The sequence below is a fragment of the Diceros bicornis genome, chromosome 15, assembly GCF_020826845.1.
Source record: "Diceros bicornis minor isolate mBicDic1 chromosome 15, mDicBic1.mat.cur, whole genome shotgun sequence".
NCBI lineage: Eukaryota > Metazoa > Chordata > Mammalia > Perissodactyla > Rhinocerotidae > Diceros > Diceros bicornis.
In genome coordinates, this window is record NC_080754.1 from 9,368,529 (window position 1) to 9,395,734 (window position 27,206).

General features: G+C 35.8%; 1 protein-coding gene across 4 annotated transcripts in view; it reads right to left on the reverse strand.

Annotated features, from left to right (window-relative positions):
• CBLB (Cbl proto-oncogene B) overlaps positions 1 to 27,206 on the reverse strand; it is a 199,431-nt gene that overhangs the window by 75,636 nt on the left and 96,589 nt on the right. For all 4 annotated transcript variants that reach the window (XM_058555730.1, XM_058555729.1, XM_058555732.1 and 1 more), the window contains exons 5-9: positions 19,729 to 19,885; positions 14,277 to 14,398; positions 10,734 to 10,871; positions 7,567 to 7,654; positions 4,586 to 4,717 (exon numbers count right to left, since the gene is read on the reverse strand). In XM_058555730.1, coding sequence (XP_058411713.1) covers positions 4,586 to 4,717; positions 7,567 to 7,654; positions 10,734 to 10,871; positions 14,277 to 14,398; positions 19,729 to 19,885 — 637 coding nt within the window. The remainder of the gene's footprint in view (positions 1 to 4,585; positions 4,718 to 7,566; positions 7,655 to 10,733; positions 10,872 to 14,276; positions 14,399 to 19,728; positions 19,886 to 27,206) is intronic.

The window sequence follows — 27,206 nt, forward strand, 5'->3', positions numbered from 1 at the left end:
AATATCATGCCCCTTTATAAAACTTTCAAAGTTAATTTTAAGTTCTTGAGGGTGGGGACTGTGTCTTGGTGTTAAGATTAGTACAGAACCTGGGACCCAGCAGCTGCTTAAGGAATGTTTCCTAAATCAGTAAATGAATGAATGGATTTGAGATCTTGGAGGACAATAGATGAAACAATTCATGTCTGCTTCTACCAAACCAGTTAGGGGAAACAAAATAACAAATTATCCCCGTGCATAATTAAGTTTGAAAACTTAACTTTTTCTCCATAGAAAACAAAACCAAGCACATAAAACAGAAACACTGGCTTTAAAGTAAGAAAATATGGGCTCTAGCTCTGTACCATTTTGAATATGGAACAAGTTGAAAGAGACAGACATATCTTATTACACATACTAATATCCAGAGACTTAATACTCATCCATTTCCCATTACATCTACAAATTTAGATACAACGTTTCACAATACACTGCAGAAATATGGAAATGTTCAATAACTGTTTTGTTCTCATATTCTCCATCAATTAAGTCCAATGAGCAGCTCACTGAGGCTACAAAGTGAGGTTTTTAACATATCTCATGTTTGTCAACTGTGTTTCAACTGGATTAACTTTATAAGACTTTTATTTTTATTAAATAATAGGGGCATTTTGCAATAACACCTTTAAATGATTGTCAGACACTGCTGTTCATACAACAATATGAAGCTGCCAGAACAAAGCAGTTGGTTGGCAGGAAGCACCACTGTGTGGAATCTACACATAAATGTAGAAATATTCAGGTTATCCAAAAGTGGAAATGTTGAAAGTTGAAGCTTCCTTTAACCACTAAGATCCCACCGAAATATAGAGACTGGGGCATATCACTTTGAAATTCTCAAACCTCGTTCTAAGAACAGTTTTCTTCAGGGTAGAGAAACTTGGACCAGGGATCATCACGCACGTTTCTTGGCGTAAAAAAGCAATATATAGAAACTCAGTCTTACTGCCTTTAGGTGAGTGCCAGTATTAGGGTAGGCAATAAAAGTATAATAATATGGCTCAAAAATAAGTGGAAAAAATCAAAATGTGAAAAGTTGAAGAGAATCACTCAGCAGCTACTGCACGGAACAAACGGATTTGAAATTTAAAATTCTCAGGATTCATTCTCACATCAAGCATGACGAACAGTCTGAAAAGATCATCAATACTTCTCAGAAGAGAAACGGATGGAACTAAGACATGACACGGGCTTTTCACAATTGATCTACAATATCAATGTCTTTTTTTTGTTTTTTTTTTGAGGAAGATCAGCCCTGAGCTAACATCCATGCTAATCTTCCTCTTTTTGCTGAGGAAGACCGGCTCTGAGCTAACATCTATTGCCAGTCCTCTTCCTTCCCTCCCCCCCAAAGTCCCAGTAGATAGTTGTATGTCATAGTTGCACATCCTTCTAGTTGCTGTATGTGGGACGCGGCCTCAGCATGGCCAGAGAAGCGGTGCATCAGTGCGCGCCCAGGATCCAAACCCGGGCCGCCAGTAGCGGAGCGCGCGCACTTAACCGCTAAGCCACGGGCCAGCCCTCAATGTCTTTTTATTTATTGTAATCGTAGTCCTCCTCTTCTTTTTCCTTTGCATTATCTAGGATACAGTCTATCAGTATTTCCTAAGTAACTGCTAATGTGTAGGCGGGCAGCATGCTAGAGGAGAGGGATTATAAACAGGTAAAGCAATCCACCTTCTAGAGGAGGAACAGGTAAATATGTAAATGGTTATGATATGAATACAATGAGGTAAGAGCTTCCAGGGACATATACGAGTGTATCAGAAGAATCTTTATTAATCATGAACTATCCTGTGTGGGAAGAACTCAAAAATAATGCTGAAATAATGCCTTTGTATATTTTTCATTAACTTATATGCCAAATTCTATGATCATGTTAGGATAATAACATTATTCATTAGTGACACGAGTGTGATTTAATTTGATTATTATTTCGACCTTCTGAGTACTTTTGAATTTATCATTTTTGTCACTACTTTACTTAGTAAACTACTTTATTACTACCCTCTCATATACCTTCTAAAATTTCACACAAAGACTGTTTTTAGTACTTGGCAATTTACGCACTTCCTCAACTCCTAGAAGTAAAACTGAGTAGTACTTCAAAGTTAAAAAAAAACAAAAAATAGCAAATGTTAGCAATTTACAAATATGACCGGATATATCTTCATATAGGGCCATTAGATCACTATGAAAAATCATGAAGTGAATAAAGGAATTGATTAGCTACCAGCAAGAGGAACCACACCATTCGGAGAACGCATAGCAAAACATAGAAAAGTCGTGGTAATGTAAAGGGCAAAGGATTAATAACATAATCATGACAACTGGGATATAATGCTGTGTCTTTTGCACATAACCACCTATTGCAAATAGTTCATAAACTACAAAATAAAATATATAGCGTTGGCCCTGAAATTTTAAAAGATAAATTTCTTTCAAGAAGTATACAGAAAGTAAAATAAATAAAATCATCTTTTGTTTGTTTTATATTCAGCCATTCTCTTTTACTTATCCTGGGCCACAAGGTAAACAGCTATTTTGTACAACTTAAACAGTAATCTTTAATAATCAAAGGTTTCTGCCAAACTAACGGGAGCTTCTGACTCTTAACCCACTTAACTTCCAAATCCTAGGCAAGTTGAAAATGCCAAGCCCTGCAATATGTACGTATGTGTTTGCTCCAAGACCGGGGCCCCAAGAGAAGAGGCTGAAATACACAGGCCACGCGTGGAGGCAGAGAGGACTGGGAGTTTGTACCAGCCTAAAATTCTGGTTCTCTTTAGGGAGAAATGCAAAGCTTTTAGTTTCTTGGTACGTGTGAGACCCACACTACCACTCTGAAGGCATAAGTCAATCCAAAGGGTTGACAAACACAATGGGCCTCTTCGTCAGTTTAATACCTGCCCTGTAATGCTGAATGGGTACCAGGTAAAGCAAATCATCCTCAAGTAGTCCCGCCTCGGTCAGCCAGGCACTTAGTCCAGCACACCTCTACAATACCCCCTACTGACAGCTTTGCAACACACTCGCAGACAGTACTGTCTTCTCCTAACGCAACTAAATTTATTCAAAGTTATTTATAAAAAGACACTGCTAAGTCTGCAGAACTATGATTGTTAACATAACGTAAATAGCAGTCAAGTGCCCTGTATGTTGAGAACGAGTTTGCTGGTGCCATATTGAGCATCCCTCTTCCTCCAACTTCTCCCTGTACTACAAAAAATTCACCAATGCCATGAAGGGATAAAGGAAAATCAGAGAAAGCATATCAAGGACAACCTACAGTAAAATATACACCAAATGCATACTGAAAGAGAGAAATGCAGGGATGCTGAACAACTTTTACTGAGGTTGTAAAGAAATCTGGGAGTTAGAAATGGCTCTGAAAATGTAAATCAATTGTAATTCAATTCCTAGCTCTTCCTCTTTTTCTTCATCCATTTTTTAAATCTCCCCAAAGGAAGAAGGGAGACCCTTTTTATAAGATTGTGATTATTATATTTTATTACCAAATAATGAGCTCAACAGGCATCAACGCTCCTCCGAGTCTGCACCCCCTCCTGACCCTCTAAGGCTACCCTCTCTCAAGCAGGCAGAGATCCTGGGACGGAGCGAAGACAAGGACGGAGTGGGTTCAGGAATAGGGTAGGGATGTCGATTATAAAAATCAACTGCAAATTTTTTTTAAAAGGCTTGAAAATTTTTGTTTTCTAAACCCCATCAAAAATACTGACTTCAATACTGACTGTGTTCAACAGCAGTTAAGAAATGGCTTGATCAAAATATTCTGTGAATCCTCCAAATATTCAAAACTGGAAATCTGTCCAAAGATCCATTTAAAATTCCTATCCTTTATTACAGATAAAGAAATATAAGAAAGCCCTTGGGGAAACCAGTTATTCTCCAAGTCTTATTCTAAAACATCAAATCAATTTATATTCATTGAATGTCTGCCTACAGAGTGGAAGGCAGTTTGTCTTAGATTCTGTTTCTGTAAATTTGAAAATTTAATGCCTGTTTCAGTGGGAACCACAAGTATTTGGGAGACTTTTCCTGTCTGATTCTCCTATTTTAGCCTGACAGAGCAACTGTAGACATACATGAGACAGGGGCCACACCTCCCCAGGAGATTGGGGGGCGCTGAAACATCAACATAAGATTTATCTACTGGGTTTACTTTTCTTCAGAATCTGACCTACTATAAACAGAATCTGACCTACAATAAATCGTATAAATGTGGTTAGTTGGTAATATTAATAAGTGACATTCTGAAATCAATACTGTTATAGAAGCAGAACTATTGATGACTAATATCATAAAATTAAGTCATCCATGCAAAAGAAACGAAATATAAAACACAGCAAAAAAAAATTATATACATAAAAGAAACTCAAACACTTAAGACTTTTTTAACAACCACTCAAACAAAGCACTTACCAGTATTACTGCCTGAATCCTTAAGATGAAGAAAACTGAAAAGGGAACCATTAATAGGGACTATAAGGAACACATCAAAGTTGCCACTTAATCTTGACCATACCTGCCACGCTGTCAGGCAAGACGTGCACATCAGATGCCCACAAGGCTCGATCTTGACATCTTTGTCGTTCTCGGCACAAATTTTACAGAGCTGAAAAGTGGAGCCCATTTCACAATATAATTCATACTGTTCCTGGAATTTGGGGGGGGAAAGGCAATGTTACTGTATTTCTAGCATGAACTGTTACCATTGAATTTTCTCAAGTACAATCACTTACAGTAAATTCCTCCTTGATCCTGTCAGGATTATGTCACCATTTAAGATATGTTTTAAATTGATGAACACAATTTGGTCTACAAAACCATTTTTTAAAAGATTTGAGCTTTGATCAGCAATTCTATAAACTTCGGATTATTTAATGTTTTGTATCCATTCCTTTAGGAAGAAACTTGCTTCAACAGTCACAGTGATTCGAAAGATAAAACTTACCTTTATTTATTTATTTTTTTAATTAATTTTTGTGTGTGTGTGTGTGAGAAAGCTTGGCCATGAGCTAACATCTGTTGCCAATCTTCCTCTTTTTGCTGAGGAAGATTGGACCTGAGACAACATCTGTGCCCACCTTCCTCTGTTTTGTACATGGGATGCCTCCACAGCATGGCTTGATGAGTGGCGAGTAGGTCCACGTCCAGGATCTGAAACTGCGAACCCCGGGCCGCCGAAGCAGAGCATGTGAACTTAACCACTATGCCACGGAGCCAGCCCCAAAAACTTATCTTTTAAAAGGTAATATAAGTAACTTTATTTTCTTTGTAAATGTCACATACTCATCTAATTTTACTGTCAAATTGCAAATATATATATATACATATATGAGATTCTGGCTCAACATTAAATTTTATTTCTGAAATATCTGTAGAAATTCTAGAATGGAAGAAAAGCAGCATTTGCCAAGCCCTTCCTACATGCTAGGTACTGTGATCCACATTCACTACGTTACATAATCTCCAAAGCATAATAAGATATATTGAATTAAAAAAATACCTGAGGCTTAATAAGTTTAAATTGTTTTCTTTAAATTCTACATTAAATCTCTAACCCTAAATTGCATACTCCTTTTCCAATCTAACAGTGTCAAGAAAACCAATCACTTCAGCAACCAACGACTGTTTTATTAAACATCTATTCTTTTGATTTACTAGTTTAGAACCTTTTGGCATGGTAAAATTCTCAGTGTTCAGATATTGAAAAGATCTGTGTCACAAAGAAAATAAAAATATACTGGTAAATGTAAAGAAAATAAGAAAAAAAGTGTTATTTAACAGGGATACAAAGAAAAGTAATTACAGAAATAAAAATTTGTTTAAATAAAGCAATGTTTTAGTCTAGGAGGTGCCTACTATGTACCTGGCTCTGGGCAGGATAAATAAACAATGATACTTAATCCCTAACCTACTAAAAGATTTTACAATCTTGGTGATAAAAAATATATATACATATACACACACAGATACACATGCATGCACATACACACACATTCATATATAAATTGTGTCTACCATGATGCATGTAAATGTGTAAATTATAAATCACTGAAGTCCCTAAAATAACAGATAAGTATTTACATTGGTTATGACATCCAAAGGATCAATTTGCAATTATAAAAAAATTACAATAAACTAAAATCACAGATGCAGAACTCAATGCAACCTAAAGGGTAAGCTATTCAAATTTTTATGAGTAACTTAAGGGAATGCCACTACTCCTATGTATTTTTAAACAATAGCTTTATAAAGAGGAATTGAGTGTTCTTTTACATGTATTAGAAAATACAGAATCACTACATAATTTAGAAAATGGCAATCATATATTAAATTTAAAAACTGCCCACAAACTGTACATATGTTAACAAGTGTTTCACATAATAATATTAAGACCACTGGGACTGAGATCTGGACTACTAGAAATAAAATAAAAAATTACTCATTATCTTTCCCAAAATCTACAACTTCTGTTTTTTACTATGTTTTCATTATTTATTATACAAAGCAAAAAAAATCAAAATTATAAAATATTTTAAAACTGGATTATATGTAAAATAAAATATTCAAGTTCTCCCTCTCACTCCTCCCTGATTTCCCAAATCTTCTCACTTCCTCAGTTAAACACTGTTACCAGTTTGGGGTTTTTTTAATCCTTGTTTTTTAAAAGTATATTCATATGCTCATATACGGTCAATTCTTATTTATGTATTTATTTACAGAAATTGAACTTACATAATGTAACTTTACAAAATGAAATGTTACACAATTGACCTTCTACATAAATGGAACTTTTTTACATAACAAGATGCAGAAGTTCCCATGGAATATGTGAGCTCCCTTCCTCCTGTTTTTGACTTTACAGTACAATAGAGTAGGAGTATATTATGGTTTATTTCATCTATGATTGAATATTTTGGTATGTAATTTTCACTTTTATGAAAAATGCTAAAGTGAACACTGGTATATAGATCTTTGTGTGGATATGTGAGTGATATATATATGGAAGCTAGAGTCAAAAGATGTTTTTATTTAGATTTTGATAATTGCTGAATATCACCCTCAAGAAAGACTTTAACCAAGGTACACTCCCACTCATAATCTGTGAGGTTGCCAACAAGGGATTTATAAGAATATAATTATTATCTTCAATTACTCATTCAACTCTCAAAGCTAATGCATACAATTATTCTAATTTTCTTTGGAGTTTTCTAAACCTATGGCTCTCTCCTCACATCTATCCACCTACCTATGGATTTATCTATCTCCCCACATAAATGCCAATATTACATTAGAAGCAAGAATATTAATAGCAGAAATTTTTATCCAAAAAATGGAGAAAGTAATATAATTTCTGTTTAAACACTCTTAGAATTCCTTAAATATCTTTTGTAATAAATACCTGTAGATGATTTCAGCTATAAGTAGAGAATCTTATTTATTTCAAAGGGATTATAGATACTTATTAATTACAAATATGTTTCAAGAAACTGTTCTTACCTGTGTGACTTTTATATGATCATGGGGTGTAGGTTCACACAATCCAGTTAAGTCAGGATTATAACTCCTCCCATCGGGATAAAGATAGCTGGATTATAAACAGAAACCTTATTACCATAAATATAAAAGTTTTAATTGTATTTAAAGTTAGTTAATCAGATTCTTCTCTATTCAAACACACATTTGATGTTTCCTTTTTACGTAACTTATATCAAGAACCTATTGTATGGCTGTTTCCATAACATTACAAGTTATTTTTAGGACATTTAAAATCTAGAAATCACTTTTGTATAAGAAATAACGAATATGGACTCAGCCACTCAGCAACCATTTTCAATTAAATACCTTTACTACATGTCCTTCAGGTAAGTTAAAAATTTATTTTTCTGGATACTCATGTTTCATTCCAAAATACTTTGACTATACACCTATTTGCAATTGCTATGTCTTTCCCCTGAAGCACGGTTAATGTTAACTGTATCTTTTTACACCACGCTTAATATCAGCAGGAGAGAAAAACGGAATTAGAGCCCACAAGCTTCCCAAGTCACTGACACACGTCTGCAGTGTTCCTGTTTCTCCAGTTTCCCATCCTCTTTCTCTCCGTCTCACCTTCCACTCACCCCACCACATACACACGTGCACGTACACACGCCCAAAGAAGCCAGAAAATGTTACAATTCTATACTTCATTTCCTTCAAATCAAGCTACAAAGACAGGGTGGTTTACACACATAATGTTTCATTATTAGAGAGAATTGAAATAAGAACTAAAAGTTATAGTAATAATGCCATCTTGCTGTGCTAAAACAGTTTTCACTCATTCAAAAATTCATTAAAAACTGAACTTTATTGTGTTGGTAAATACCTATTTTAGATTAAAATGGTAATATTACTGCTGGATTTTGTCATTTCATTAAGTCACAGTTAATTTTAATATCTTTCTGTTCTAGATGGCTTGAATGAAAAATTAAGAACATAATACTACAGTGGTGAATATTTTAAAGGGCAAAACTATACTAAAAGTATTCTGTGAAGTAAAAAATGTTTATCCTTAAATAAAGAGTCCATAAATATGTTAATAAGTGCTAAAATTTACCCAGGAAAACCAGAATAAATGAACTTAGAGGACAGACAATTCTCATATGGTAAGAAACAAGTCAATGAGATAATTTTTTTTTTTTTAAGATTTAAGAAAAGGAGTTGACTACAGCTGAATATGATACAACTTCAGAGTGTCATTATGGGGGTCGGATAAAACTCTACAAATATTAAGTGAGGAGTGGTAAGCAAAAGTTGACAAATCACTTTCTTTTTATATGCTAAAATGGTCAATTTTTAAAACTATTATATAACATTTTGTTCATCACGCTTCAAAAACATGTAGAATTCTAGCAAGAATTCAGAAATGAAAGATTACAAATATGACAACACAGTTGTTGGAGGAAAGGTGAAACCTTCTCTATATTAAATGTATAAGGGGCAGTTCAACCACTCTTGTCCTCAGTAAACCAGGGGGCTATTCTTGAGCTCGTTCCAATGGCAGTGAAGAAATGAAGAATCTCGGCTGGTTATCCAAGAGAACTTCTTCATCACATATTGGATTCACTATCAGGAAAGAACAGCTGACCCTGATCTGGACCAGAGGATATCCTTCCCGTGTTTTTACTCATCTTTAAGAAAAAAGCTATCTAACATAATAATATCTACTTTAATCTATTCTAAAAATCTGATCTATTTAAAAATCAGCTTAAAATTTTAATCTGATCTATTTTTAATGTAATCTATCACTAAAACTCAAATTCAACTCGCCAAACCCCTCTGAAGATGTGTGTGCGTAAATATTAACAGCTAATTTGCATAATTCAGAGGCTAGACTCTTGATTACAAATTATAATTTGTTATTGTTTTACTGACTTTTGAAAATAGATGGGAGGCATTATAACAATATAAATAAGCTCTATCAAATTACTCCATTTACAGATTTGCCCACTCCTAACCTCTATTTATAAATTAAAACTTAAAAGCACATTTTCTTATAAACAAAAATCCTGCAATCATAGTAAATCAAAAGCTACACATATGAATCTTTGATGCACTAGAGGTAAGGTAAAAATAACTGAGAATAGCAAATTTATGATAATTAAAAGAAAAAGAAATACACACTTGATACCACAGCTTGCCATACAACTCTTACATAGCTATTTCTTGGAAGCCCACAACTTTAAAAAATGCATTCCTTTTCTTCACATAGATCCTATCACTTTTTTTTCTTGGTGTTTTTGCAATTACTTTTGAAAAGGTAAAACTTAAATCATTTGCTCTTTGCTAATTCTTGTAGACTTTCTCCTGCTAGGTTTCTATCACAATCCATGCCGTAGCAAGTCAGATCACATACGTCTCCTAGCTACTCAGCAAGGCAAAGGGCGATAAAAGTCAGTGTGACGAAGTGACACTGGAAATACAACAAACGGATGGAGGGAATGGCATGTGACTAAAATGAATGACAGACATGTTTACTATGAAGGGGCCTATCAGATTGTCTACACTTTCTGTGGGGAAAAAAGTTATTATCAATCCAAAAAGCAAAGGAGAACTTATTTTTACATTTTAAAAAAGAACAGCTTAAGATAAATTGAACTTTATAATCAAAATAATTCAGGAACACAAACTTATTATTAATGTGAATAAAAGAAGGGAGGTACAAAGAAAAAAGGAAGAGAAATGGTGAGAAAAAGATAAGAAGAAGAAAAAGAAAATCTGGCCTACTGGTGGAAATAAAGTCAAAATAGTAATTTGAGGGTTGCACGGACAACAGAGGTCAATTATTTTTAAAGAATTATCTCTTAAGATATATACAGTTTTACATCTATTTTAAAACTACTTTTAAGTTCCAACTCCTTTTCCCTACGAAAGATATAAACTCGTAATTTGATGTTGGAATTTATTTACTATAACATATAGTTAAATTCAAATAATCAGGTTACCCTAAAATGACTATTTTAAGAGATGAACAATAAAAACTAAGGAGCATCCAGTTCTTAGTCTTGAAATAAAAAACAGCAGCCACATCATCAGCCTCACTGTCCAGCGCCTCCATCTCAGAGCAGTCTCTATTTTTCAAGTTTGTGAATAGAAGCACCCCGACTCCCGTTTCTCATACTCACAAGCCTTCCCTGCTGCCATCAATCAGGGCTTGAAATAAGGGCTTGTTATGAGGTATGGTCTGCAAGATATTGCCATCCCCCGTCACGTAGCCGATGGCCCACTGTCCCAACCTAGTGCAGCTTAACCGGAAAATGTAGCTGTAAAACATGGGAAAACTGTGTTTCATCACATCCAAAATGCAAGCCAACTGCTACACAATGTGTTGGGTTTTTTAAGCAAAAACATAAACAGAATCATTTAGAATTCCTGATATAAATTTCTATCTTCTAACTTATTTTAACACCATTGCACTTCTCCATTTATTGATCTATAAAAGAAGCACTAATGATTTCATTTAAATATCTCCAGAGTTATATGAGAAGGTAATTGAAGTTGTAAACTATCAAGTGACTTACCTCCATCACCATCGGGGTGCTCTGTATGAAAGTGCTGGTGCTAAGAAACAGCTATGACATACATCATTTTTGAAAAGTAAAAATAAAATAAGTAAAAATTTAATTTGTCCACCTCAGACAGAAATTGAGCCAATTTCTACTGCGGAATTCAATATATTACTTTGTCATTTAAAAATTACACATTTTTAGTTGTTAATAACTTGTTTAAAAATAATACTTTTTCGGGGCGCCCAGTGGCGTAAGCGGTTAAGTGTGCGCGCTCCGCTGTGGCGGCCCGGGGTTTGCCGGTTCAGATCCCAGGCACGCACCCACGCACCGCTTGTCAGGCCATGCTGTGGCGGCGTCCCATATAAAGTGGAGGAAGATGGGCATGGATGTTAGCCCAGGGCCAGTCTTTCTCAGCAAAAAGAGGATTGGCAGATGTTAGCTCAGGGCCGATCTTCCTCACCCAAAAAAATAAATAAATAAATAAAAAACAATACTTTTTCTTCCAAGCATTCCAGCCATTCATCTTTAAATAAAAGCTCAAAAGGGTTGAACTATATTAACAAGAAGGCAAACTAGATAAGTTCATGGCTGCCATCTAACTCTGTCAAGTTCAATGTCTTGCAACAAGAAGTCAAAATAGTTCAAAAATATAAATCAAATTAATGACAATTCCATTAAAATTAATCTCCAATGACAGGAGACACTGACTTGGCTTTAAATTCATCATTATCATTTATTTATTAATTTAGCTATCTAGCTATTTACTTATTTCATTTTAGATTATTTCTCTTTATTTAAACGTATTGCACTCGATCTTGCCATCATGATATCCTTATCTGGATTTTATAACCCCTTATGCAGACCAAAAGCAGGTCAATGTGATCTGTTGGCTATATATCTGAATACCCTGGCTGCTATATGTATATAGCAGAAATAAGTATTTCTTAATATACGTTAGTTATTGATGAACCAAGTACTGTAAAAGTAACTTTACAGGATAATTTAGCATAAAAAACAGCTATACAGTCATTGGATTTAATTAACTTGTATATTTAGTACTGCAATGTGATGTCATCTTTGAAGAAAACTGAAGATTTTTAAAGAAAGGAAGAAGTTGTGATTTTTAAATATTAAGAACTTCATATTAGTTATAAAACCTATGGAAAGGACTTTTCAAGAAAGTTTAAAACATTCTCCTCAAGAGCCTGAAAACAGAGTATCAATTATTGGCATCCTTAATCAGACAAAATAATTCACACAGACTTATGGCTGTCAGTTGGATCCCAAACAAAGCACGACCTGTGGAATCCACATGCCCTTGGGACAGGCCCAACTATTTTCTTTGCCATAAAGCCAAAGAGAGGAAATAGTCTCCAACAGAAAGGACCAGTTAAGCGCAGATATTCTGTAAAGCAAATATTTATCCAAGTAATTTGATTTTTTTACTAAGAGAGTTTTCCTAAACACATTTTAAATACTCTATCATACTTTACATATTATAAGTTACCATAGACTAATCATTTCATCTTTAAATACCTAAAACTTAGAATAAATTGCTACAGGGGAAGTTGGGAAGAAAAGGGAGAACTCCTTTTAGAGGGCACTATCCTTTCATTGACAGAACTATTCCAATAGCAATGAGACCCGGCTTTTGTTTCCAACACTGTCATTAATTATCTCCATGATTTTGAACAAGAGAACACAAAAGGGACTCAGTTTCCTTATTATATTTATAGAATTGGACAAGATAATTTCCCAAATAACTTCTGTATTAAATCTGTATGACTGAATGATTCCAACCATATCACATCTTTCAAATCATACTCCAGGAATAAGATACTTTGATACCAATCTAGAGACTAAAAACTATGGAAAAATCTGGTTATGAGAGACCCTTGAATGAAACAAAATGACTCATCTAAGCCACTGTCAATGGGGAAAATATCCGACCTGCTCTCATGGTCACAGTGACAACAACTCTCCTTAATCTAAACAGGAGACTTCAACAAGAGACAAACTGCTTTCTGCACCCACTATCTTTTTATATGCCATATAAATTCTTAAAAATAAAAAAGTAGAAATTATCATTATGGCAGAGAAGAAAGGAGTCAACAATATCGGTTTGTACATTAAAAGACAAACACCATTTGCACTACAAATCAAATAAAAATGATATTAGAAGAAAAGGATAGATTTAAAAACACAATCCAATTCATTCTTAAAATGAAATGAGCCCTATGTGAATATCGGTGCCCTCATGGACACTGGAATGGTGTCTCCTACTAAAATGTGAGTGCTCAAGGGCAGGTCTCCACTGTCATTACTGTCGTTACCCAGCAGGCCACTTGCCATAGCATAAATGCCTACTAAGCGCCTAACGCATTTCTAGATGGGATGTAGGGAAAATGCATGAACCAGGAAGAGAAAGATTTTCTGATCCCCGATTTGCCATTAATAAGGTGTGATTTCTTGGCCAAAGCCAGAGGGGCTGACCAAACAGCCAAACTTTGTGAGTCCCACTCGGTTTCATCATCTGGAAAATAAAATATAAGTTCTGAGGATGTAAAGAAGCTTGAGGTTATGGAGGAAGTTTTCACAGACATGAAACAGGTTTGGATTGTAACAATGGGCTTATATATGTTTATGTACTTACATGTGTTTATCATGTAAATATATGTATACTTACATGCAATTATATGTGTTTATGTGTACTTATATGTACTTATGTTTATCATAGAGCCAAATCAAGTGTCTTAAACAATACTCCAAAATAAACATGAAACTGATTTATTTTGTCTTTAGCGCAACATTCAAGTATTCAAATATACATATACAATTTTATACACAAACACAGGTGTCACGAAAACAGCTGATATGCTAATATCCTACTCCAATTTGAAAATCAGAACTCTGAGACCTAATGAACCTCTCAGCTCATCTAATTACATAGTACCATATCCTGTCTTACTTTATGAACACTAGGGTTTCAGAACAAGCACAAAGTATCAATTTAAAGGATTCAATTAAGAAGCACCATTCTGGTCTATTAGCATTTCCCTCTCCCACCCCCATGGGTGCTACTGATTTACCTGGGAATGAACCACAGAGGACTTTTCATCTTTCCATATATCACGTACTATTACTGCTAGAAAGTCTTACCTTCCGGGTTTGGTGCTGTATTTCTGTAGTCGTGCTTTCACTTCATCATATGTGAGAAATGCCATGTAGCCCGGATGTGTTACAGCTAAGAAATTCCAATTCCGTAAAATAGAGCCCCACGGCTAAAAATATAAACAAATTAAAAGATATTATCTAGAGAATATCAACTATCAATTATATACCACCCCATCATTTAATACACTTTCTGAAATTCTGGATATTTTTACAGTGAATATGAGCCTATGTGGCTTAGGTCAACCTATGTTATCTAACAGCAAACATGTAACATCTCATTCTCTTTTTGGCAAAGTATGATTAAGCAGAAAATAGATTTCTCAGGAATAGAATACAGAGAGCAAAAAGGCAACCACGTAATCACTTCTCTACAAATTCTATTCCCAATACAGCACTCATGACACAAACCACATCACTCTTCAGTTCAAAACCCTCTAACTTTGATTAAAAGCCAAAGTTCTTATAAATGGCCTAGAGGACCTTCCAGGGTTGATCCTCAGGTCCCTTTCTGCCCCCCCCCCCGCCCCCGCTGTGACTCTCCCTCTTTCTGCCTCTTCTCCAGGCACGCTGGCCTCTCTGCTGTTGGCTTAAACACAGTTGTGCTCTCTCACCTCAGAGCCTTGGCATCTGCTGATTCCTCTTCCAGAATCTCTTTCCCCCAAAACCCATGCAATTCTTCTCCCCAAACGCCACTTCCTCAGTGAGGCCTTCTCAGACCATCCTATTTAAAACTGTTACCTCTCATCCCATTCCTTATCTCCCTGTACGTCTATCTGTCCACTGCTGTGCTTTTAGGCATCTCACTTTATAGGACAAGAAACCATATCATAGAATGTAAGTGATTTGGCAAAGTTTGCACATTAACCAGAAGCTACACAAGAGCAAGGAACACGCCTGTCTTGCTCACCAAACGGATGCCAGCACCAATGCACTGTGTCAGAAACACAGGGATCAGGCAGGGACAACTGTTGTTGAACAGTTCCTCTAATTAGTGACTTGTCTAAAAGGCCTCGACTCCAGCCTAGTGTCCCACGGTAACATACTACTGTGCTCACATTAGGTTAATCCTTGCACAATTACAAAATTAGAAAAGGTTTATGGTTTAGAAGTGAGTTATATAAAAATCTTTCACAGAAATACACACACACACACACACACACACACACACACACATGGCTTGAATCATTTTCTCTTCAGATCAGTTGTTCCTACAATTACTACGGCTGGAGAAGAAAGGCAGTCACTGACAGACAGCTTTGCTTGAGGGCGTGAAGGAATGTTTTCTTCTGCCATGTTTTTAAGGCTGAAGCTACATTTATTCCAAGGAATTGGCAGCATACCCTATCTGATGTGTTAGATTATTAACTCAAATCTTCTACATAAAAGAAAAAAAAAGTATTTTATGTTGCCAAGCGACAGTTGTTGAAAGACTCGTCCTAGACACGATTATTGGTAGAGAGCTCCTGTTTTTGTTTGTTTTCAGACTTGTTCTTCATTATTGTTAACCAAGTTTCAAATTTATGAGAATTCTTCAAGGATTATATCCCTTGAGGTGAGGATAATGAGGGAAAGAAATGATTTAGTAATGGAGAGTTTTTTAACCTTTTCTGACATAATAAGAAAAATCTTCAGGGTATTTCTCCATCACACTAAAATATCTAATTGGGCAAAAAGGAGCTCTGGAGAACATTATTATGAGAGGTTCTGTCTATGTACTTGGAAAAAAATACATGTTTTTAATTTTTTTCTTAAGGTATGACTAAAAATTGCATAAACAATACTTGGAAGAATATCAGCATATGTTTTAAAAACTGAGAAATAATTGCTATTATAGGCATTGGGTTTTGGTTTGTTTTGTTCTGCTTCCCCATCTACAAAGTACAAGGATGGAAAGAATAAAATATTTGGGTGATTTCCATTAAAGATTACACAGATTAATGGAAGAGCTGTTAAAAAAAAAAGGTTGAACTTTATAGCACAGGAAGCCAATGCACAGACCAAAATACAAGTGAAAAAAAGATGAAATTGGAGTTTTGAGTCAAGTGCTGCAGAATTTAGCAACTATTTCTTAGTACATAATCCAGAGGGCCAGCTTCTCACTGCAAAAATATTTATGTAATAGAAAGAGTCTGCATACTGTTTTTCTTGTGAATGCAACCCACAGTCAGAAACACGTGGTAGTTATGTTTTTTGTTTTGGGTGTTTTTTTTTTAAAGTATTTTGCCCACTAATGACTTAAAGAAGGCAAAACAAAGTGCTTTGGAGAATAAGAACTATTTCTGCCATTTGTTTTTAGATTAAAGGAAATCTTTTCACACACACCAACATAAAATTACTTGGAGATTCTTAAATGACCACAGAAACTAATGAAGTGAATTAAGGACAGTAGTCCTTCCATTCTCCCAAAATGCTATTATTTTCAAGAAGAGCCACTGACTGACTGACACCTTATGTCAGCAGAAGGGGCCTCGCTGGTTTGCCCAGATACTCCCTCTTGTTCCTTGCCACAATGGATGACTCTCCTCCTCTTGTTTTTCTCCCTATCCCATTGACACTATATATTCTGTAGTCACTATTATAATCCCCCAAATTACTCATTCCTTAACCTGCCACCCCCCAAATTTACTACTCCATTTCTCAACAACCCAGTCTTCTCCAGTAGTGGGGAAAATGGAAGAAAGGGAGCAGCAGCCCCAGGGACAGGGAAGAGAAAAGCAAAGTCCTGTGTTCCCATTCCAGGACTTCAGCACCTGCCAACCCCAGCATCTCTGCGCTACCTGGAGAGGAGAAAGAGGCGGTTAAAGGCAGAAGAAAGACGAGGAAGTGCGGAAGGTAGCCATGGCAAGATCTTTCCAATAACTCCCTGGCAACTGCTCCAGCTCTGGCATAGCATCAGGATGAGGGGAGAGAGGAAGAAAGGGTAACTAGCGTCCAGCTTTCTTACCTCTTTCACTTCCCACGCAATTCTCCACTTCCTCTGCTAGCCTCCACTGACACCTTCTCCAAACCCTTTTGCTAGTTCCCTACGTCAAACCCTAGTCCTGAGGGTGTATCTGCCCACTTTCAGACACCACTCTGCTACACGCCCCACTCCCAACAGTTTAGAGCCAGAAAGATTCACTGCCAGTCAACCACCAATATCACGGCTGCAGCAGAATATATGTTCATGCAGTTACAGTATTCACAAACTTACATTTTTCATATAGAATATATAATTATAACTTACGAAAACTATTACTCAATTATTAAAGTTACGTAAAAATAAAAGATCAGTAAAAGTTAATACATCTACTTTTCTAAGCATAGAACCAATTCTATCTTATTTCAAATCACATGTATGATTATAGTCAAAGTCTTTGAATAATGAACCAAAAGAAGTGAAGAATCTCAGAAAGATATAGGGGCTGATGAGAGTTCTCTAGCTACTTCTGTAATGTGTTTTAAAGAGTCTAGGCATTCTTTGGTCTGGAGGTTAAGATTTTGGTTTTGTTGTCTAACACTCTTCACAGTAGCTCTACTTAAAAGATTCTTTTCCCCTTCCATCCCAGCGAGCATAAATAAAATATACAGACCTTAGAGTGTTAAGATTACTTGGGCTGTTTTAAAGTGAAACAGGTTATAAGAAAATATGTGTACGTAATAAAGCAGCAGTTTGAGTGAGCGTTTAACACACATTAAGTTGCGCTCATACCTTTTAACAGATAACTCGGAGGCATTCTAGCATTTAACATCCACACTAAAATGCCGTCCAGGTTGCTCACAAAAAATACACTCTTTCTAGAATGAACAGTTAGGTTTAATGTACGAGAATAACCTTAGTTCTCTTCCTTCACAAGGGGAAGAAGCAAAGCGCCTACTACTTAGAATGTCTTTGTATCATGTTAAATAAAAGAAGTATAACAGAAACCTTTAAAAAAAGGAGAAGTTCCATTATAAAATGGTCAGTATTGGATAACACAACCTTTTTCTAAAATGTATTTTAAAATCATTGAAAAAACATAAGCTGACAACCTATGTATCCCAAGGGAATCATGAAACTACCGTGAATTGAAAATAAGCAAAAGCACACTTCCCACAGTCGCTTATCTAATCTCTTATCCTATATGCCTAGGTAGAATTATGATCTTAAAGTTATAATAAAGTAAAATGTATTCTATAAGTACTGTGGACAACAGTTAATCTGCCTTCTGTTAACAGGTTCTTTTATAAATTAAAAGTTAATCCTATGCAATCTTGCTTTCTTACATAAATCAGTCACCCAATTCATGCAGGCTAATGCCAAGCAGAGTTATAAATTAGAGAAGCAAAATTCTTACAACAAGGGAAACATGAAAGCTAATATTATACTCTAACATTTGTTGAGAGCACGTTTCAAACAGAATAAATCTTACTACAGACTAAAATAATAAAAAATTGGGTCAGCATATAAAGAAGCCTGGTTTCTGATCCATTTACCTCACTTACTATACAAGTTATATTACTAGAATCATAAAGATTTTAAGTAGGACTCTTTCATTTTGTGACTACTTGAATTGAATCTCATAGATGATATACAATTTAGTGGCATAGCCAAATTCAAAACACAAATGTCAAGTCTTCATGTTTAGGGTAATTCCATCAAGATATACCAAAAAACAAAATGACAGCAACCATCTTTCATCAAATTATGATTCCTTCTTTGGAACAGCTTTGTGAAGACAATTATAAGGACTGATTAAAAACAAAAACAATAAACAAGACAAGGAGGTTATTCTCAAAGTCATTAGGGAGAAAACAGGGAAAAAAAAAATCTAAATTTTCCAAAGGAGAGATTTGTTAAATTAACGACATACTATTTTCATGGAATATTATGTAGCAGCTGAAAATTGAGAATTATGTGAATGAAAAATATTTATTGACATGGATAAATGTTTACAACACATGGTTGAATGAACAAAGCAAGCTGTACAACAGTACACACCACGGTAACCTCCTATACAGAACAGGATGAAGTCGCTGTTCATTTCCAAGTTCACTATCTCCCTTCTCGCCTAATAAATGTAGGAGGCAAAGGGACGCCGGGATACAACCCCAGCAAATGCCCACCTGTAGAAGCTGCATTCTATCAGTTACTGAGCTAAAAAGACAAAGTGAGAAACTAAATAGGGAATTTAAAACAAAGCTCCTTTGCACGAATGTTGTCAAAGCTGACAAGCAATCACCAGGCTCACGCAACCTAATCCTCCCAATTTCAACTTTAAACTGACAGCAAGGATCAAAAACTTACACCAATGACTTGCTTTACAATTACAGACCACCAAAAATGAGACTATTTCCCGTACATTTGTGAGTGTGTGTGCACGTGTATGTGCATGAAAGACAGAGACACACACACACACACACACACACACACACACGGAAGGGAAGGAGGGAAGGATTAAGCAAATAGAAAGCTTACCTGAAATAGCCTCGTAAAAATATCAAATTCAAAAACTGAAATGTAATCGTTACAAGTTAAATCGATTGTTGACTTCAGGGCCATTGCTTCCAGGCCAGAGCTAATTTGATGGACCTCATGAAGGCACTGTCTGAATACTTTCCATGGTACGATAGTTCTGTGCAAGAAAAAAAATGAGTAATTGAGTTAAGTGTCATTTAAGACATACCTTCCACTGAAACAGCACAATTCAATCATAACATTAATATAATTGCATTTGTACTAAAAGACAAATACTTAAGAACATTATTCATAATTCAGAACACATGTAAAGGGTTTTGCTAATTGGATTATTTTCCATTTGCTAAGAATGTGACAAAACTCTGAATCAATTTTTCTCTCAAACATTTGTTGGCTATCAAGATATTTTTAAAAATACATCTGAAAGAAGCTATTAGGTAAATGTCCTATGTGTCTGACCTCTTCATTTGTGTATACAAGATTATCTAACTTTGAATCAAGTTAAATTCTCCCCCTCTATTTATTTTCTTAAAATAATTACAAGATTATGGGTTCTTTGAACAAAGCATTCTTTGTTCATGGCACAAAAGAGTAATTTGTATCCACCACTTCACGAAAGTTCAGGTGGAAAGCCATCAAGACATTTTGGTCACCACCCCCATGTTTTCTGCAGAGAAGAAAAGCACGTGTTATCCAACTTTTCACATTAATGCACGGGCAATTTTAATACTTGTTAACCAACCACACTGGCTATCATATGGAAATTTATTCAACATTTATTCATTAATTTATTTTTATTAAATATCATGTATCAGAATTTTTATTAGGTAATGCATTTACATAGTTCAAAAACTTAGAACAGCACAGAATGGTATCCAGGAAAAGTCACCCAACCAATCCCTGTCCTGACCAGGTCCCAGCATTCACCCACTTTCTCCCAACCATGAAAATAAGTAACGTTCATCGTTCATTCCTTAGCTAACTTGCCTCCTTTTGGAATGTTAAATGCTTATTTCTGAACAGGCTGAAGAAAGCAATCATTCATATTTTTAAAATTTTAAGCTGCAGTTTTCACAATAGGACAGCCTTAATAAGAGCTATCCACAACCTCTCAGAAGATCGCAAATATTTGTCTTAGGTTTTTCTTTACCATTATCTCTTAAGAAATAAAAGACTCAGGCAGAATGGACAAAATTGGCCCCACCCTATACCAACCGTCCCAGTGAAGCATCACGGTAAGTGTATAACTTTCACATTCGTTCAATAAGTATCTATTGCCATGGTTATCAAACTTGAGCACACATCAGAACCACAGAAGGGCTTCTTAACACAGAAACTGCTGACCCCAACCCATGATATTCCAACTCAGTCTGACTGGGGTGGGCCCTGAGTGATGTTGATGGTCTGGGGACAACACTTTGAGCCACTGATCTATTGTATCTATTAATGGCCAAGGCAAGGCACTGTGGAGAATTATAATTACGGCAATACAAGAGACTATCTCTGTCCTTGAAGAACACACACTTTCGGGGTAGAAATAAGATTTGTAATGCTCAAGAATAGAGAGGGGGAATATTTAAGGAAGTGCTAGGAATTCCAGAGGAGCAGTGGTCTGTGGCAAGATGAATAAATGAATGGTGAGACAGGCTGTATTTATAAGAAAGTTTAGGTTTGATATACCATTAAAAGAAAAAAAAATATGAGGCTGAATACATCAAAAGGTTTTTCTCTATGTATGAAAAAAACAGGAAACCACAGAGAACCGAAGAGAGACACCACATCAGACATCATTTAGAAGAAACACACGTCAGGCTCTGATTAAAGTTAACAAAATGCCGCTGTTTTAAAAGAACAAGGAAAACTTTTGATAATATTAGAAGGCTATTGCTTTATGGTGAAGTGTAAATACGTAATTATATCCAGCTTCATTACAGTCACCGAGGACGCAGTGCCTAAGAAGCACATTTTTCTTTTCCAAATTAAAGTCTCAAATATTCAACACACACAAAAGACATGAACCATAATATTCAAAGTAAAAAAAAAAAAAATTAAACAAAAAACTACTGATTTAAGAATGGTATATGTTTCATCTTTTGTTTGGAAATGTTAAGAGACATTTGTCTTGTGTATAAAGTATAAAAAGTAAATAAACTGGGCCAATAGATACCTTCAATATTTGTTACCATAAAAAAAAATCCTCATCCCAATATTTAAGGTGCATGCAGATCATAACTCCTTTGAATACTTAACGATTCCCCAGAGCAAATTATAAAAAAATGTACAAACTTCTAAAGTAGCCTAACATACCACTTTGGAACAACAACTTAAAGAGGCAAGCTGCATTTCCACAGTGCTCGCGTAAGTGAGACGTCCTCATAGATCACTTGTGATAAACCTAAGGTCTAAACAAGCACTCACCGGAACCTTAATTAAGGGTGGTAACGAGGAGAAGAAAGGGCATTATCTGGTAAACTTACTATCTACAAAATTTGTACACAGACACCCCTCCTTTGATTAGCTGAGCCAAACACGCACCACAGGGAGAAGCTGGGAAGAATGGTGGGGAGAAGGGGGGTTTCATGAGTGAAGAACAGAATAGAGTAGAACGACTTAAAAAAAAAAGAGGGGGGCCGGCCCGGTGGCGTAGTGGTTAAGTGCGGCATGCTCTGCTTCGGCAGCCCAGATTCTCGGATTTACATCCTGGGCACGGACGCATGCCACTTATCAGCCATGCTGTGGCGGCGACCCACATGCAAAATAGAGGAAGACTGGCACAGATGTTAGTTCAGGGCTAGTCTTCCTCAAGCAAAAAAACGGGAAGATTGGCAACAGATGTTGGCTTGGGGCTAGTCTTCATCAGCAAAAAAAGAGGAAAAAAAAAAGACTGTTCTAAAACTGTTGCACTAAAGCTCTAAACATTCCAAAGAGGATTTCAAGTTGCTACCACATTCTTTCCTGAGGTGTGTGGGGGGAGAGGATGACTTTTCACACCTTAAATTAAACTGCAGCAACAAGACAGAGCGGTGGTTTCTACTACCTCTTCCCCTAGAGATGAAGCAAGGGAGAGAAAATATTCGTACAAATTGTTTTACAAATATGTAGAAACTTCAGTGTGCTGGCAGAGACCTGGGAAAAGGAAAGAACAAGAAAAACAAAAGAACAGAACAGAAAAGGGCCAGCTAAGCTTCTAGCTCTCACCAATCCAGAAATATTTTAATCTGTCCTTTTGCCACTTATAATTATGAATCACTTTAATTACAAGCTGAATTAACTTTAAAATCCACTGAAAAGCACAAGTAACTGTCAATCCACAAAGAATGGAACATAAGAGCATTGGGTGGCCTGACACTTGTAATAACAGGATTTCAGGATCTTCAGACTTCCAATAGGAATAAGAGTAAGAGCTGCCACTTACTGGTGGTTTGCTATCTGCCAACCACCAAGTTAAGTTACATCTATTACCTGAGTTTGTCACAGTAACCCTAACAGGCAGATAATATATTTATCCTCATGATACAGATGGTGAAACTGAGGCTTAAAGAGGTTAAGTGATTTGCCCAAGGAAGACCTTTTATGTACCAGACATTGTGCTAGGTTCAGACAGAAACATAAATAAATCAAACCACAATCTAGTAAGTGGAAAGAGGTGTACATAAATATGTTATGCCATGTGCTAAGGTTATTATAGAAAAAGGTACATGTGCCATGGGGACCCCATGGGACGGAGCTCCTTGAGAACAGAAATTATATCTTATTCACCTTTGCCCAAGACAAACAAGGTATGCAACTAAAATCTGTGTAATTAAATTAAACTGTGTCTGAAGAAGGCAAGGGAGTGTTTCATGGAGGAGGAGCCCAGATATTTGACTGCACTACCACTCACTTACTACACAGAAATCTTTAGATGACAAAAAAAAGTGATAGTTGTTCATATAATGTCGGGAGAGATAAGAACTTGATAAATATAAGGCTATATTATAATTTTGTTATTAGATAATAGGTCCTGATCCGTCTACCAAAAAAGCAAGAGTAATTATCTTTTTTTTTCTTGGTGAGGAAGCTTAGCCCTGAGCTAACATCTGTTGCCAATCCTCCTCTTTTTGCTGAGGAAGATTGGCCCTGGGCTAACATCCGTGCCCATCTTCCTCTACTTTATTTGTGGGACACGGCCATAGCATGGCTTGATAAGCAGCATGTAGGTCCGCGCCCGGGATCCGAACCTGTGAACCCCGGGCCGCTGAAGTGGAGCGTGCGAACCCAACCATTACGCCACCGGGCCGGCCCCATAATTATCTCTTTTAAAGTCTTGAAAATAGAGTGCCCTTTCAGAGAAGATAGGATCAACAGATACGGGGAAACAGAACTGAAAAGGTGTCAGCAGATCAGCAACTGACAAATCACTCAATCTTCCTCTGTAGGAGTGGAGGAGAGTATTAGTCTTATTTTAAAATCCTGCAGTTTCAAGACAAAAGTAAAACGAATAGAAGACAAACAACATTAGGAGATTGTTACCAAAAAACAGGCAAAACATTTTCATGAAACCACAAATTCATAAAAGGCTACAGGCTTTATTTTTAACTCATATTTAAAAAAATCCATATAATAAAGGTGTGAATCTCAACAAAGGCTGGGGTGTTTGGAAACAGGAACTTTCGTATACTTCTGGGGTGAATGAGAATTTACACAGCATTTCTAGAAGGCAGTTGGGCAGTAAATTTCAAAAGCCTATAAATTTTGACCCAGAATGCCTACTTCTAGGGATTTTGCCTAAGGAAATTATGTGAAAGAAAAAAAATGTGCAGCAGTGAAAAGACTCATCCGTAAGTCTCTTCAATACAGTGTTGTTCATAATAGTAAAAAATTAAAAGCAAATATATTCAAGAGTAATAACAGACAAACTATATCCATAGATTAGAATATTTTACAGCAATTAACAATTGTGTGGAAAAATATTTATTGTCATGGAAAAGTGTCCATGGCATAATAAATGGGAATAGCATTTTTTAAATTGTACATAATGATCCAATGCTAAAAACTATCTAGAATGTCTGGAGAGATCAACACAAATTTTAATTGATGATAATTGGATCGTGATAGCATTATATGTGATTATTTTATTTTTTTCTATATTTTTAATATGCTCTAACGCTTAAAAGAGCAAAAGATATACTAAAACTGTTTTAAAATATATCACATAATCACAGAAAGAATCAATTAAAAACCAAAATTAGAATGCTATTTGCCTGTGGTTTTATACCTAGGAAATACAAAATAATTTATAGATTAAACTATGAGGAGTAATAGGAGAATTCAACATGGTTGCTAAATATAAGACCAATATACAAAAATCAGTTGTATTTCTATATATAAGCAATATATAATTCGCAAATAAAACTTAAAAATACTTGAATTTTACAATAGCATCTGAAAATATCAAATAAATAGGAAAAAAGCTAACATAAGATGAGCAAAGCCACAACATAAACACACACACATACACAATCAGAAATATAAAAGACACAAAGGGTCATAACACTTCAAATGATTGGCAGATTTAATATTATAAAGATATCAATTCTCCCCAATTTGATTCTTAGATTTAATATAATCCCAATCAAAAATTCCAGGAGACATTTTTGTGGTAGGAATTGACAAGCTGATTCTCACTTTACAGGGAAATGTCAAGAGCCAAGAATCATCAAGCCAGTCTTCAACCAGAACAACACTGACAAGCTTATACTCCTTACGTTAATCAGAACAGCGTAGCACTGGCACAAGGAGGAACAAATTCACAGATGGAACAAAACAGAAATTTTAGAAACAAATGTAACCATAACTGGACACTGGATATGTAACGTATATTATACATAAACAGTGGTGGGGAATGGATGATGTTTTCAACAAATGCTGCTGGGTCAACTGAATATATATATGGAAGAAACTGAATCTTGACCCTTAACTAATACCACATAAAAATCAATTTTAGACTAATCTTAGACCTAAATGTGAAAGATATAACAATAAAGTTTTTTGGAAGAAACTTAACAGACTATCTTATGCATGCATTACTTTGGAGCAGGCAAAAAATTTAAGCAGAATCCAAAATGATCAGAGGATAAAGGAAAAGATAAATTAAAAACTTGTGTTCATGAAAAGATAACATTAACAAAGCAAAAAAGAAAGCCACATATTGGGAGAAACTATTTATATACATAAAATCAACAAAAGATTCACACCTATAATATATAAAGACAAAAAAGCAACTATCCTTCAGTATATCTTCTCTGAAAGTTCAGTGATACTCGGTAAATTCATAATAGACACGAGATACGACAGCTCACGTGTCACAGCAAGATGCCTTTGATCTGCTGAGGTCAGATTAAACAAAATTAAGAAATTATATACCATAAAATTATGAAGTCCCACCACAGAAGTGCTTAAGTAAGGCTTTAAAATGATCTTCCCTTTAGCATTAAGAGCCCAGCTTATCTTAGAAACAAAAAAGTCAGTAATAGGGCCGGCCCCGTGGCCTAGCGGTTAAGTGCGCGCTCCGCTACTGGCGGCCCGGGGTTCGGATCCCCAGCGCGCACTGACACACCACTTCTCCAGCCATGCTGAGTCTGAGTCCCACATACAGCAACTAGAAGGATGTGCAACTATGACATACAACTATCTACTGGGGCTTTGGGGGGAAAATAAATAAATAAATAAATAAACTATTAATTTTAAAAAGTCAGTAATAAAACAAAATTCCTAATAAATCTCTCTACATAGGTCAATTAATAAGCAATGGGTGAAGTCTGCTAGATACATAAGTTAAATTGAGGCAAAAGAAATACACAACTTCCAAGAACACTTTTAAAACCCTCACAGAGGAAACTATATATACTATTGCACATAATTAGATCCCCCTCAAATTCCTTTTAATGGGAGAAACTACTGATGACTGCAGAATAACAAGGTTATAGAGGAAAAACGGTTATTGTCTCCTCCTGGTAATCAACATTCAGAATAAGGAAGAACAGAAAGACGAATCATTAGCAGTCTATTAATGAAAAATAAATCCCTACATGTTGATTTTTAAAAGCTTTATTTACTTTGCTATTTTTCACCAACAACTTCTCCACCAGCAGAACATGGTTCCGAAGAACCACAAAGACTCTGAGATTCTACCCAACTGCAAGCTAACCAGTTAGCAGATCAGTTTCCGGGATGCTAGCAGAAGACACAGGGTTTCCGGCTCAGAGCCAAAGGACTGTTCTCCCAGGAAGAGCAGTGGTCAGACTGTCAGCACTTTCTGGACTTGCCCCCTGGGCTCTAACTCCCATAGGATGACACAGAGAGGGCCAGGTGACATCTGCACACGCAGTGGGTTTTGTAACTGCTGAGGAACCTAGAGCTTAGGGAGTGCAAATATTTGACAATGGTTGGTAAGAATGTCTGTTCTTTGACCTGGAGAGAATACTACCTCTATCTTA